The sequence below is a fragment of the Lepidothrix coronata genome, unplaced genomic scaffold, assembly GCF_001604755.1.
Source record: "Lepidothrix coronata isolate B3197 unplaced genomic scaffold, Lepidothrix_coronata-1.0 Scaffold62, whole genome shotgun sequence".
Classification (NCBI taxonomy): Eukaryota; Metazoa; Chordata; class Aves; order Passeriformes; family Pipridae; genus Lepidothrix; species Lepidothrix coronata.
This window is the reverse complement of record NW_016690242.1, coordinates 527,252-543,429: the sequence shown is the minus strand read 5'-3', so window position 1 is coordinate 543,429 and position 16,178 is coordinate 527,252. Positions and strand designations below refer to the sequence as shown.

Here is a 16,178-nt window from a genome sequence, read left to right as displayed (position 1 = left end):
CTCATTATTCTAAGTAATGTGTAATTTAAAAAGGATGAATATTGCCAACTTATTTACTCTATCCTTGAGTAATAAGAAAGCAGCAAACCATTGGCAGGGCAGCAAGTTTAGCAGGTGTTTATAAAGCGCACTGATCTGCACAGATTGGTAAGTTTAAAATAAAGAATTGTTTCTGGTGACATTTCTTTGGGATCTGTTACCTTGAGTCACTCCTAATCACTGTAGTGTGCTCAGTGGTATTTGATAATACTGCTTCTGTTGTACTAGAGCTACTCTAGTACATGCACTTGCTCTAGTGTGCAATTGAAGCATTTCTGTGTATCAGACCTATAAATACAAGCCTTCTCTCATAAAATTTAAGAAAACATTGCATAATATTACAAAGCAAGCATTCACTTTAAGGTAATTTCAAACTGGCAAAATAAATGTTCTAGTAAGTGAAGCCACAGAATTATCCTGTTGCTTATATCCTGCTTTTGTGAGTATGTTGTGCACCATTGCTTTGCTTAAATGCTGATGTCATCTTGTGTTGCTTTACGTTTACCTCTATTTACATTAATTTCTGTGATGTGACACAATCTGATTGTTTCCCTGAACTGCTACTTCAGCGTTTCAAAAATGCCGGATTGCAGGTGCTCTGAAGCACAGCAGCTGTGATTCAAATATGTTTTAAGAAAAGCAGGATTTCTCTCTGCCTAAATAACAGAAAGAAGCATTCAGGACAAGAAAATTTTGGTCTTATATTATCTAGAAGTGGTAAAAGATGAACAACAGCATTACATATTCCATTCTTTGGGGTTTTTTTCAGACCTCAGTCATTTGTATGTTGTGCAAGTCCTTTGTATTATTTTCAATACAACATTGTGTGCCAACATAATATTTGTGGTATTCTTGTTAACAGAATTAAACTTGTGGTCTATTCACTCAGATTCTTGGCTCTAAATGCAATGACAGACACTGGTGGCTATAAATGGCTGACATTGAGAATTTCCTACTGTGTTCCCCTTATTTCTCCAGGTCCTTCCTCTTATAACCCCTTTTTCTCCCTTTCTTGTCTTCTTATTTCTGATACTTCCATGCCTTTCAGTTCTTGCTGTTTCTGTCCATTACACCTATTCCCATAAGTTCTTCCTAAACCCACCTCTTCTCCTTCTGTTTACCCCTCATTTCACATCATCAGTTCTTTTGCAGCCAACACCTTCCTCCCCTACACAAAATGGGTTAATTTCTGAACTACAGTCCATCTTCGATACTGAGCCAGGGAGTTTTCCTCAGTGAAACAACATGAAACCTGAGATTAATGATTTTATTAAAGGGTAGATGTACGAAAGTATCAGAGTAGGCTGCCTGAACAGTATTGATTCCAATGCCTTATCACTTCTTTATTCTTTACTTTGTAAATACTATGTATTTTTACTGTCATTAAAGCTGGTGATCTGTAAAGAAAATTTCAGCCCAATTGCTGAAAGCCACAGAAAACTTGTTCTTAAAATACAAAGTGTTTGGAAACCTTAATTATATGCGTCACAGTTAGTTCTGTATCTAACAATCCAGTAGAAATCATGGGGTAAATTAGTTTATAATCAAAACTAATTTAGAAACAAAAAGGATAAATAAAAGGAGTCAATTCACATGAACAAACTCTGAAAGAGTGAGAAAAACTTTTAAAGTTAATTATGGAATAGGCAGTGTGAGAAAAGGGTAACTATTCAGCAAGAAATTATCAAAAACCTGCTCTTTGGGAACAGTTACAGTCAGAGTGGAAGTAATTTTTGGGAGTATGAACAAGAACACACACTGAAAAATCAATGTATAATAAAAAGCTAAGAAAGTGTGAAGCTATTACAGATATTAGAGAATGTAATAAATGTCATAGGCATAAGCAACAATAAGAAAATCACTGGTTTCACAGTGAGCAAGAAAACAGTGTGTCTGTAAAGCAAAAAGACACTGAAACAATAGGATAGACTATAAAAATGAATTCTTTGCTTTCAGCTTTGGTCTTCACCCTAAAAAAAAAACCTACGACTTATGCCAGAAATGTAAAGAGTATACTATTTCCAAAGGAAGAGAAAGATGTGCTTAAAAGGAAAGAGAAGAGAAAATTGAATTGATATATATATGGTAGAATAATGAATAAAATAACAGTTAAGAACTCCTCAGCATCAAAACTCCCCAAATTCAAGAGAAAATAAATATTGTGATGAAGCAGAAGTGTCTGACAAATGGTATACTGGCACAGATGATCATTCTAAATAATTGTCTAATGGGTATAGTTAAAATATAAACTGGTAATAAATTTGCCTAAAGTAAAAAATAAACAAGCAGTTCACTGAAATTAAAGAATAATTTGTGGAAAAAATCTGAGAAACTGTTGACTGTATCAAATCATAATGGGAATATTTTGATGTATGTGTCAGGCGCGTATAATCTGGTTAAAAATACGTACGGTAAATGTTCTGAAAATGGGAAAAATAAATAATAATAACTTTCATCTCTAAGCCCCTTCTCTTGTAAAACATATAAGCATCCTTCATTTTATGCATTTGAATAATTTTATTTATTTATTTTTGTGGGACTGCTTATACCTCTTAGAAAGGTCACCATTGTTCTCAGAACTGGGCCTAATTTTACACCCTCCAAATCGCACCCAGATAACAATCTGTGGATATGATAGTTGCTTTTGAGCATAGCAATCCATTGGTATCTAAAAAATAACTACCACACATACAAAATTCCTGTATCAGTTGAAGTCCACTTATAAACCAGCCGTTTGAGGGAATCTAACATCATATTACTGTTTCCGCTGTTTGATTCCTTTTCTTTTGCTTTTAATCTTCCTAAGGGTGTGAGGAATGTGAAAGTTTTGTTACAAGTATACATGTATTTCTTAACAAGCATTAAGCTAAGGTGATTTTTGTGAGTTACAGGAGCAGAATGCTGATGACTGAAGACCGCACCTCTTACTAACTGAGAGCAAGAAATTCTGAGGTCTTTGGCCACTTAGATTATTTTCTGAGAAAGCCGTAGAGAGTAAAGACCCCACGTGCAAAACTGGGCCTTAAAAAAGCAGACCCTTTTTAAAGGCCAGTGTCTTGATGCAAAAGTGCAGAAGCAGGGCAAGGACCTCAGCCTTGTCCATGTGGTAGTACAAGAGGGACAGTGGGTCCACTTATGTATTTATGGAAAAAAGCAGAGATCACACAACCACACATAGTGAGGAACCTTCAAGCTGGTACAGTACTTTGTTTGATTCTTATGTTACTTCATCCAGAAGAAGGTTTCTTGATGTGTTTGCCTAATTTCCCAGATCCTAAGGTAAAATCCCTCAGATATTGCCAGACCAATTTCCTTTCCTCCCTATGAAAATTGTTTGGGCAATAGAGGTTTACCTTACAGCCAAAAGACATGGCTTCATTTTCATCCAATAAACATGGAGTTGCTGGATAAAAACCACCCTCAAGATGAACAAACAAGATCTCAGCATTACACTCATTCCTGAAGCTTTCTCTACGTTAACTTATCAGCACATTTTCTGGTAGCAGCAACGTTAGCTAAAATGCAAGTATATTTGCTAGCTTTGATGTTTAACAGGAGCTAAATCTCTGCCTGAATTAGAGTTTAAATCCTCAAGCACCATAAAGGCTTAACAGTAAGTGCCCACAGCTGTACACACTAAATCAGACTCTCATTCCAGAAATATATCCAAATGCTAGTATGCATGGATATAAATACTAAAATACAGGTATGTGCATGCAAAATAGAGTAGGCTGAAAGTTCTGTTCACCTACTTACACAGTGCTGCCTGCATCAAGAACACTAAAATTTATGTTGTGGGGAGGTTTTTTGTGGGTTTGTTTGTTTGTTTGTTTTTTGTTTTCATTTGTTTGGTTTGGGTTTTTTTGGTTGTTGTTTTGTTTTGTTTTGTTTTTTATCTCATGAGATAATGTGATGTATTTAGACAACAAAAGTAAGACTTGTTTTGTTGTCAGAAACCCCAAGATGGCAATACAGTCTTGTTTTTCTTTGCTGCTTATTTCTATTATTTTTATTATTATTATCATCACGATTATTATATTGCAGTACAGATTTGTGATTTTCTCATTTGCCGACATCTAAAAGCCTTGCTGATTGCTAAGGATTATTTATACAAAAAATTGAAAGCTCGAACTACTTTGATGTCAACTGAATGGATGAATGTAATGCATGACCTGGAGTTATTAAAAGATTCCATTTAATAATGTCAACCAAATAGACACCTCTGCTCAAGTTAGGCTCCCTTTTAAAGATGTGTATGACTTAAAAACCCTGTTAAAAAAACTATACTTACACATTATTGTCAGCCCAGCATGCAGCATACTTCCACATATATTATATTTTCAGGCAGCAGCCTATCTTGGTTATCTATATCTTAATCACTTTTGAATGAAAAGGACCCTCATCCTTTTCAGTGTTGAGATAGCTTTGACAGCACCAAGGTACTCAGTTCTGATGCAGTTAACTTTTGTTGCAGAGAATACGGTGAGCAAGTGATAGCAAGCATTGTTCACCTTGATGCTTGATGAGAGATACCACAGATTTTTCACTGTTACTCCCTGTGACTGCTGCACAGGGCTTTATAAAGTCATAAGAAAAAAACGCAGAGACAAAAAGCTGTGATTTCAAGTGGGTTAGTTGGTATGTGCTGGGCCGATGAGACATGTATGCACAGGGCAGTAGGGTGTCCCAGGACTCCCATACTCCTGCCCCAGCCTTAAGTATCAGGCTTAACAGAGAGCTCAGGCAAAGATGGATGGGAGTACAGCCTTTCACTCAGAGAGATTTTCTGAGTTCATTTTATCCAGTCCTGCACTGAAAGAAATGAATTTCCAATAGCAGGTAATACCAATGAAAAATTCTTATAGACTACTGTGTCAAGAAAGACGTTGGCAACATTAATTAAGACTAACACTGACAAGACAACCAAAAGAAATAAGAATTGCTTAAAACTCAGACACTTTTACTCAAAAATATATAAATAGTATTAGAATTGTCCAGGGTCATTAAAGTGTTACAGAAGATAATGAGGATGTAGGTATTGATTTTTGATAATCTGTCAAAATTTTATGCACGTATATGTGTATATGTACACATACATACATTGTATTTTTATAAGTACGAAGGTATGTAGCATGAAGAGAGAGAGGTAAAGTCAGTCTGAGTGTACTGCTTTAGAATAATATCTAACACAGAAAAATAGCAGAAAAACCACTTATGCAAACAAGGCCATATTGTCATCATAACATTTTGCAGCCTCTGAGGACGGGGAAGGCAGTGGCTGGTATGCCAACTGCTTGGTCCAGAATTCAGGACTTCCTACTGAAACAACTGGATGAAATAATTGATAAGAAAATGGATCATAAATATAATTTTATAAAACCATATTTAGAGATTAAAGCCATAATTCTTTAATAAAATCTGTTTTCTCTGGAAGACAAACAGAAGACTTATGTCTAAGTACTCAGTGCAATATCTTTTTTTCTGCCTTTCTATCTTCTTTAAACATTGTTTTGAAGTCGAAGCATTTAAATGGAAAATCACATGGGGGGACTACATCGTATTGTTACTGAGATGTAAAGAGTCCCTCATTTTAATTTACTCTCCATTAGAAGAATGATATTTAGAACATATGCGTGCAGACTACTAAAGCTACCCTCATTACTGCTGGGTAATATGTACCCAGAGACATACCTTCAGAGAAAGATCTTCTAGTGGCTACTGTACCTCCCAGAACAAACATTTTGAAACCAAGCTAGCTAAAACCACAGGAAACCATAAATTAAATTGTTTTCTTTGAAGATTACTCTGATGAAAGTATGAAGAATAAAGGCTTTTCTGTGACTGACTATAAAAGGCAGAGAAAAGGGTACACCCACACTATTCCTAGAGTTAAACTAATGCTGTTTCCAGACTTGGATGAGCAGTCAAGAAGTGAGAAGGGAGAAGAGACTGAATTACCCTGTCACATCAGGAGGGTAGCTAGCTAATCCTGCACTAACTGAGCTTCTGAACTACATCTGAAAGGGCAGGATGGGGTGAGCTTGCACTGCTGGTTGATATTCTCTATGTGTCGTGCATTTCTGTGCAGACTCTTAGTTTCCAGTGCTATGCCTGGCAGCTTTTAAAGCACTAAATTTATCTGAAAATTAAGAAGAGTTTTATTGCTTAAACACTCCCTTTTATAACAGAAACCTGCTCAAACCTCCCTTGCCCAACAAGGCAATCATAGATGGTACACGAAGCAGTCTGTTGGATTTAGCATAAACTGCTCTTTGCACAGGGAGTGTGTGAAGAGGGGAGGGCACAAGTGACTCCATTTGAGTCTAGATGTATTCCTAATGACTTAAAAAACAGCTGAAGGGTGAAAAAATCATTTGTGCAGCAAATGGAGATTTATAGGGATTAGAGTAACATGTTTAGGATCTGGAAAAGCATTTGTTTTGTATTATTATAGACATTTTTACGGATTAATTAATGGAATGGTGATGTGAGGAATTGCTTTTGATTTAACACATAAACGCATAACTCCAGTTTGGGAGTGATGGAAGAGAAATGTCCCAATATTACCCCTGGGCAGCTGATTCTGGGCTGCTCGAATTCAGCAGGATGGTTCAGCAGGATGGATGGGCAGAGTTTAGGCAGTTTGTTAATGAAGTGCTGTGATAGATGCATACGGGAAATTCCAGGGTGATTTACATCCTCTGTGATACTGCAGAAGACGATAAGACTGCTTACATGTAGAGTGAAGAGCTTTTTCTTTAGCACTGCTTATTTTACTCAACATTATTATTTCCAATCCTCTGTCAGAAACACCTGCAACTTCTAGCTGCTTCACATATTTGTAAGGTACTTGCTGCCCCCTGTGCAACCAAAAGTGTGATCAACAGAAGACACTAATTTGAATGCGCACAATACCTGAGCACTTGAACTGTGTAATGAAAACACTGGAAGAAATATAGAAGAGAAAGATACACGATGGAATTCAGTTACATGCTATTAACATGTTAGGTTAGCAGATAGGATCTGTCACATCAGAGGTTCAGAAATGTTCATTCCTGAGCTTTGCAAGCCATTTTCTTCAAATTCTGAAGTCCTTATATGAACTAATTGCATTTTCCTTACATAGTATCAACTGAAATATGGATTTTGCTAAAAATGGAGGAAAACTAGGATACAGGAAAGAAGGATAATAAGCACATATGAATAATATATACCTACCACATAAAGGCCTGACAAAATTACACAAAATCAATGACAAAAAGTTAGTATCTATTATCTTTTCCCAAGAATCTAACATCTTGTCCAAGAGTAGGGATTATTTTCTATCATGTTCTGCATGCAAGGCAAAATGTATTTCACCCTGTGAAACATTATGAGACGTAGATTTTAACTTCAGAAATATAGGCTTTTTTAAACAAATAAACAAACGAACAAACAAACAAACTAACAAAAACCAACCTCCCTCCCCCTTTTCTGCCCTTGAAACAGCACAACCAGCTTGAAACAGCATAGTGATATGCCTTCTGCATAAAAAAGAGAGAACTGGCTATTCGAGGAAGTGGTCTTTCCCCCTTTCTGTGGTTTATAAGTAATTCCACATTTAAATATATCAAATTAATTGTGGATAGCGGTATTAAGCATGTATTTAAAATTGTGGATTGAGGTCTTTCAGTCAGAGTGGCTTAAAAGAAATTGTGGTGAAAACAATGACTATTTCCCATTTTATTTTAATGGAAAGTAGCATGTTAAAGGTGAAAATATCAAATGATGAATTGTCTTCTACTTGAGTGAATTTAGAAACCCCCCATAATCAATGAGGAAGGAAGACAGACTGCTGTAACATGCAGAGATATTTGTCAGGTTTACCTGCTTGTGAGCATGGTCATAAGAATTGATGTGGTTGTCAAATTCCTGGTGTTTGTGGTACTGCTTGTCACACAGTTCACAGTAGAAGTTAGCCTTCACATCCTCCAGAGCCTTGGCTGCAGCTTTCTCCTTCTCAGCATAGTCCTGCAAAGGCAGAAGCAAATGGAGACCTTTAATTAGAGATTATGATCTCATGCTTCAGCAACTTTTTTTATCATCTACATTAAAAACACTAGACTGACTAGGATGGCTAGAACACCAAGGTCCATCCTGTGCACACTTAGAAGGCTTTGGTCTTAAATTGAATTTAATAAAATAATTGTGTTTTTTGAGGAATTATTCTTACTACTTGCTGTAGGTACTGCAGTAAGAAAAGTAGAGAGGAATGGGAAGCAGAGGAATACAATCAGGATATTGCCTAGATCCTGGGCAGGAAAGCTGAGCAGTCAAGAACAATTAAACAACCAGGGTTAGTCTGTTAATCTTTACATCAGTCCCAGATTGCATGAACATGTGTGTGCTCCTTAGGTACTATTGGTCAGAAGAAATAAGCTGTCTGCTAAGGCAGACTTTCTTTTGTGTTCTGCTTTCTATTCTCTATGAAATATTCAGCCAGCCCAGGCAGCAGATTGCTGTGGCTCTCTGAGATTTCCCTGAAGCAGAGCCACCTCTGCAAGAGCCTTTTACATGCCTTCCTTTCCTTTCCCAACATCTGCATGAGGGGACACACCATCCAGCCCATCCAAAATGAAAGTAACTGTCACCTGTCTGACACAGACCACAACCACTGACGAGAGCACTAGCTTACATCCAGGCTCAGGAAAACACAGTTGAAAACAGGGAAAACACAATTAGTTTCTACATAGACCCCCTCCATATCTCCCCAGTGACTCAAGTGAGTGCTCAAGTGAGTCAAATACTTTCATTTCAACACATAATAATAGGCAGAAAGAGAAAACTTAAAACATAGGAGCCAAAAGTTACTGAGCTCAAACTAATGCAATTTATAAATAAAGGACCTGATAGGCAAAATTGGCAGCAGCCTTTGTCAACCTTATTTCTTTTACAAGTCTTTCATTATATTGTTACTATTATGACACTTCCTTAAACATTTTACACTAGAGCTAAAGAGCAAGCTCCTGATGTGGAAAATGAGAAAAAAAAATTTGGTAGAAGCTATTTATTTTATATTCATATTGACAAGTTGATATTACCTGAGTGTATGTAATATATTGCCAGGGATTGCAGTAATTCATCATTTGCTGTATAATTTTACTCACCCAAAGAAATTGGTACTTTCTGCTACCAGACTTCCCACTCTATACAATCAGTGTTGTCTGTTGTCTATCTGCTTTCACCACCCTTTGCATGACAAACTCAGAGTACACCAAACCAGGGACATACTGCACATCTGGGACAGTCTGCTCTTAGCACATCACACTGCCCAGCATTGCTCCAGGGACCACAGCAAGGTGTAGGCAACTATTTGGACATGGCAGATCAACACAAATATACATTTTGGGCCTTTCAGAGGAGAAGGACTTTCTTAATGAGTGACACATGTTTCGAGTCTGAGACTTGGCCACACAGCTGGGATGATGGTTGTCAATATGACATGCCGAACATTTCATAGCTCTGTACTGTGAGTCCTTCTGCTCTGCCCTGGTCTTTACAACCTCACATTGGCATAATTAGATCTCTCTACACCATAGTTTTAGAGGCTGCCGTCGCTAGTGAGATTAACTTCATCTAAACAAGGCTGTCTAGAAGCTAGGTGTATGGTATAAGGCAGTGTCCTAGGCTTCCTCTGTAAGAAACAGAAAAATGCTACACATTGCCAAAGGGTTATTAATCCCATCTATTTCAAAAATCCATTTTAGGATGAGATGAAATTCTCCAGAGGTTCTATCTCTCTCCATTGAACACTGCAAGGCTCTGAATTACTAACCTGGCCTACATCCTTAATTCTTAGGTTGCTGAACTCAGAGGTAATAAATTCTAAATTTATTTTTTTATATTCATTTCTAAATCTCCCCATGAAACTTGCATGAACTGAGCTACTTGAAGACAGGAGGTCAAAAAGGAACATTGTGCCTGGAATTTTGATCTTATTTTATTTACATCTTATAAATGATGCCAATGACATGCCAGTCCCTCCCACAGGACAAATATCCAAATAAATCTCTTTCTTGGAAGCATATGGCTCAGGTGGGTTAGTGTAGTGTGGTATACTCAGACTGGCCAGTTGTGAAAACAACAAGCTTGAGCTAACATTTCTCCATTTGAGAGACTGCTCAATTATTGTAGTTAATATTTGATTGTATCAGGAAGAAATATTCTCGCAATCAAATAGTTAAATAGCCTTCATTAGTTATTTAAATTTACATTAGTTATTTAAATTTACAAAGTCTATTAAAAAGTGATACTTTTCAGCTTATGCTTCAGACCCATTGTTTTGCTAGCATTAATTATTCACCAGGCCTTTGATATAATTAAAATGCATAAATTAGAATGTGGATGCAATAGTATTAATTATGCAGAGATGTCTTCCCTGAAAGTCAAATGTTCAGGGCAACATATTTTCATTCTAAACTGGTAAAAATGTAAGTTTTGCACTCACTGGAAGCCAGTGAGACAATAATTGTTTCTTTTTGGGGAGTGTTCTTTTCCCTGGGTCTCAACTGTCAATTAAATGTTTACAACCTGCTCCATCTTTACTTCTGCTGAAAGAGAAGACTAATTGTTTGAGGTGAACACTCTGTGTGCTTCACTCTCTGTGAAGCACAACTGAAACTGCTGCTCATGAGCATTCCAAACTGCCAACTTTATCTTTCTCAGCAGAAATTAATACAGTTCCCTTCACATAAAGATGTTTTAAAATAGCAACAAGGCAGCTCCCAGGTGCATCCTAAGATAATCACAACTACCTCCATTGCCTTATTGCTTAATTATGCTTGTCTACCATGGCAAAAGATATAATTTCCTGCTTGCTTATCGATCAGATGCAGGGAAATTGAATGCTACATTGCATATTTTAGAAAGGTCATGGATTTTTCTTTCTCTACAAAGGCATAAGAACTTCTAGCCCTACAGTAAATTGTGCACAGTCAAATGAATTTTCACATTCAGACTTCTAATATAATCTCACAAGTATTATATAGACTGATGGTCAGTTCTGGCACAGTAAATGAGATCACATGAAAGAAAATCTATCGAATTACAACTGTAGAAAACATATGTGATCATGAGTGCCTGACTATACCAATGCAGACACAAGCAAGCAGGAAAGATGCACCAATGTATTTTGAACTGTGGACCATCAGTGGTAATGAATATGGGTACCACAGTCTCATAAATTTTATTCTGAATCATACGCTAGTTACTAGTGGCATGTAGCCTGGGTAGACATGTGTATACTTAAGAAAATATATGTTAGCAGTTCTGTCTTTGACCCATGGACAACATTAGTGCAAGTTGATGTCAGGGATGATGCAATTCTTGTAGGTGAGAACTCCTAGAAGCCACGGGTTAACACACTCCTGTGTTGCTGGATGCAGATAGTGTAGTGCATAAGGATAAACAAGTGCAGAATATATCTGAATGCATTTTTCTAGAAGCCTGGAAAATGGTTTCATATTATAGATTGTAATTACATTCATATCAATTTGACCAACAGAGGCCCATAACCGTAATAATTGTTTATATATTGGATTAATTTAAAAAGAATACTTCTATTGAGTGTTAGGCCAGAAGTGCTTTTACTTAGTAGCTACTTTTGTAGTGTGCTTCTTATTGTGAAAATGCAATTAATGGTATCTGACACTTCATTTTCTAATATAGGGAAAATCAATGAAAAATCCCATGTAATTGAGTTTTTTCAAATGTTGCCACTGACATCTAGTCAATTAGAAATCATTTATCAAATACAGAGTCTGTAATAGATATTTAATAGACTGCATGGCCATTAAAGGATGCTGATCTAGACAAAACAATACCATAGTTCTTGTCTCAGTAACTGATAGTAAATATATCTGCTATGTTCAAATGGACTACGATGAAAAGTAGGTCACTTGATACAATAAAACATTCAGAGGCAATTTTCTATAAATCTATGGATTTCTACAAATACAGGGGAGTAAATACATGGTGCTTGCAAATAGAACATGAGAAAAATATAACATCATTAGCCCACTTTTGATTACCTATTTCTAAATTGGAATGCAAACTTAGTGACAGAACAGCTAACTCACATTAATGCAGAGTCAGTAAGTGACAGACTGCTCCCTCTTCAGGGACATAAGCAATCAGAGTTTGGTAACATATATAATTTTGTGAACCAGATTACATATGAGTGCAAGTATTAAATATTCTTGCAACTACTCAGGTGCCTTTTGGGGATTCTCAGACTAGAGGTTAAAGGAGAAATAGGACAAATATAAGCACATGAATTAGCTACAGAATTATAGTCTACATCTAAGACTTTTAAACATATTTTCATTAGTGATTTAGATGACAAAATGAACTGTGATTATGTAGGAAATATATGAATGATACTAATTAACAGCACAGGGTATACAAATGCTTTAGGGACCAGGATCAAGATTTAAAATTACTGTAATAATCTTGAGATATAGTCTTAAGTCAGCAAGATAAATTTCAGTAAGATGTGTGTCAAGTGCTCCACTTTGGAGAAGGAGATCACATTCACCAATATCAGATTGTGAATAGCTGAGTAAATGCAAATGCAAGGGAAAAGGTCCAGGAGTTAGAGTGGAAAAGAAATTAAATGAAAGTCAACAATGAAAGTCAAGGCAAATCACATCCTGACATGCTAATAGTAATGTTATATGTAAGATGCTGAGGGTAATGATTCCACTTGATTCAGTATTGGTGAAATGTCAGCTGTAAAATACTATTTGGTACGTCTACACTAGCAAATAACTTGGCTCCTAGAATCCAGCCCTTCATCATCCCCACTCCATGTGTGACAGTTCATTCTCAGTCTTTTTCATTTCAGAGTTCCCTTTGAGATAAAAATGAGTGCAGTTCCAGAATAACATACTATTCAGGGACCACACTACAGGCTGCAAGGATGAGACTTCACCAGTCTCTCCATGCTCTGTATAGTTTTACAACCACCCAAGTGACTTTTCCCAAGAAAAGCAATACTTACATGCCACAAAAACACATGCAGCACCACACCACAAAAGAACTACCCAGGTAGCATTTTAATGTAGCCCTTACACTTCTTCAGACAGACTGAAATAAAAACAAATATAACAATTATACCTAAGGGCACCAGACAGAACTGAGGAGACTTAGGCCAAGTACGGATATTACCACTTTGCCCTGGGATGTATGTGCTTGTTGGGGAAGACCAAAGTTCAGATGTAGCCTTTGAGGAAGTTTTGGTACCCACAGTTTGAAAAAAATGTAAGTGTACTTGGGAGATCCTTGAGCAGAATAGTAGGGATAAGAGGTTTAAAAGTAAGTTACATGCATAAATTAGGCAAAACAGATCTCAATCTGTAATTCATGTTTTCATTGGATCATTCATATGAGCATTTGTAAATAATGTTTTTTGAGGGAAATCTGTAGAACTGCCGGGGCTGGTACAGAACATCTCTGGGACCTGTGCATAAATAAGTAGAAACAGCAATTGTAGAAACCTTCATTTTCAGTGCTTATTCACTATGTTTTTCTCATTCACCAGTTTTTGGGATAACTGCAGATAATTTTCATGTCTTTAAGTATTTTTGTGTGCAGCTACAGCAAAATAGATTTTTAAAAATCTTTAAAACTCAGCAGGCAGGTGATAGAACACAGGAAGTAATCGAAGTACTTATGTGCCATGTGAAACTTGAGTACCACACAAATGTCCCGGGATTAGGATATGTAACTGAACATCAGGTTGGTTGAACTAATGAACTTTTCCCCGAAGACTCTCTTCCCCCCCCCCCCCCCCGAGAAGACTTTCTCTTAAAGAATTTGCTAGGGAAGTTTAGCTGTGGAGATAGAATAAAAAGCAAGTAGTTTGTTCAGCTGCCATAGCCAACAACACAGAACGTTTTCATTTATCTCACATATGTTCTGCCATTCTCCACCTTGAAAACTCTAGCTTCTGCTACCATGGGATCTACAGTGAGGAATTACAGAGTTATCTATTGCAAAAGATTTTTTCTTCTTCAAAGGCAGTAAATTCTGTCATTCTCTGATGACTCATAGAGGGCAACACCTAACTTCTGCAAATAACTACATCTTCATATTTTTCACACTCAGGCAATTACTGCACTATTTTCAATTATATGCACATCCATTTGTTACCAGAATGCTGAGAAGTGCAATGCTTTTAGCAGGTCCTACATGTCTTCTCTCAGAGTACAAACCTGCTGGGACTAATAAGAGAGAGCTGTAACTTTAAGGAGTCATAAACAAATTCCTAATCTCTTTACTATTAAAATAATCAGTGCTGATTCGAATAAACTTTATAGAACGTAAGAATTCAAAGAAAACCAGCAGATCTATTCATATCTTCAGCAAATTTTTTATATTCTAAGACACATCGATGTTTCTGTTAACTTTATAAAGGACTTGGACTTTGAGATTTTCTAAACACTTTTCCACCATTATAAATAAAACATGTAACCACTAAAAATCTTTGCTGTGTACACAGAGGGCATTTTTCAAACATTGCAATGTGATTCAACATTTTCCTCCTCATTTTCAGAGATTAGTGGAACTGAAGCAGCTGCATATATTAGATTTTCTGAAAATGTGATCAAGACTTGACCTGCAAAGGTAATTAGGCACCTAACTGAAAGTTGCATACAAAATGGTATGTAATCAGTTTAATTTTTAAAGAAATATATAATAAATCAAATGTGAAAGTTCAGATAATTTTTTGTTACAAAGGTATATATCTAAAGAGCTCAGAGGAAGTATGTGCTGGTTTTGCCTGGGATGGAGTTGATTTTCTTCATAGTAGCTTAGTTTTCAACTGGGGCTAAACCATATCAAAGTAATTACCAAAATATAATTTATTTAAGTGAGTAAAACTGCCTGGAATTACATATAGTGCAGAAATAAGAGTTCTAGGATAAGTAACTTTAAAGAGGATATTAGAAATTGAATGGAAATAACATAAATAGGAAAGAAAGCTCAATTTGAGAAAATTAAGGGATAAAATGGAGATCAGTGATGCGTAGTGTCCCCAGGGGTCCATATTAGGACCAGTACTGTTTAATAACTTCATCAATGACATAGTGGGATTGAGTGCACCCTCAGCACGTTTACAGATGACACCAAGCTGAGTGCTGTGCTTGACATGCCTGAGGGAGTGGATGCCATTCAGCGAGAACTGGACAAGCTCAAGAAGTGGATGTGTGTGAACCTCATGAGGTTCAAAAATGCCAAATGCAAGGTCCTACTCCTGAGTTGGGGCAACCCCCAGTTGAAACAGGTGATAATGGAACTGCTCCCATGTATTAACCAACGAGTGAGATGCAGATGTCAAAAAAAAAAAAAAGGTAATATTTGAATGCAGCAAATACACAGTTTCCAAAGAGACAGGGAAATACGCTCAGGCATAAAGACCAAATTATATATAAACCCTTCACTATTTTTAGTCTGGAATCTGGAAGGTTTCTCTGCATCTGTAAACACAGTAAAACAGACTCTAGATCAACCTTCATATTGAAGTAGTGTGTGTTATGTTAAAATAGAGTATGATATGTCTATGAAGGGGAATATATGATGTGATTTGGTTGACTAAAATAACAGAAAACTAATTTGATTTGAAGATTTAGGAAAATATGCAGTTACACAAAATCTGATTAATGATTAGTGTGTTGCTGCCTGATTTTATCTCTGAACTTCATTGTTAATCTATGTCCTATATTAGTACTAGGATTAGCATTGGACTTTGAAAGAATTTCAAGCATAAAGTCATTAAACAACAATTTCAAAACACAAATACTGCCATTAAAGAAAAAAATAAAAATTGTTGTAATTCTGTAACAAGAGCAACAGTCCTAAAAAGATGAGATGTGACTCAAGGACAACCTGAGAACAGAAGGGGCATCAGAACTGTCATAACTACTGGCTGTAGAGGCTGAAACAGTGGAAAAGGATGGGGGTTTATTACTGTTAGGATTATATTCTAGGCATTTAAAAGCAAATTCTAAGAGCCTCATGAGTAATATTAAAACCATAAAAAGTTATAGGGGATCTCAAAATATTTCCAGCTACTCTGCAGATACGGTGATTGGTGTGAC

General features: G+C 36.5%; 1 protein-coding gene across 1 annotated transcript in view; it reads right to left on the bottom strand.

The window, feature by feature from the left end:
- Window positions 1-16,178, bottom strand: part of ZNF804B (zinc finger protein 804B) — a 235,626-nt gene that overhangs the window by 26,747 nt on the left and 192,701 nt on the right. Inside the window, exon 2 of the mRNA XM_017817777.1 lies at window positions 7,906-8,049. Coding sequence (XP_017673266.1) covers window positions 7,906-8,049 — 144 coding nt within the window. The remainder of the gene's footprint in view (window positions 1-7,905; window positions 8,050-16,178) is intronic.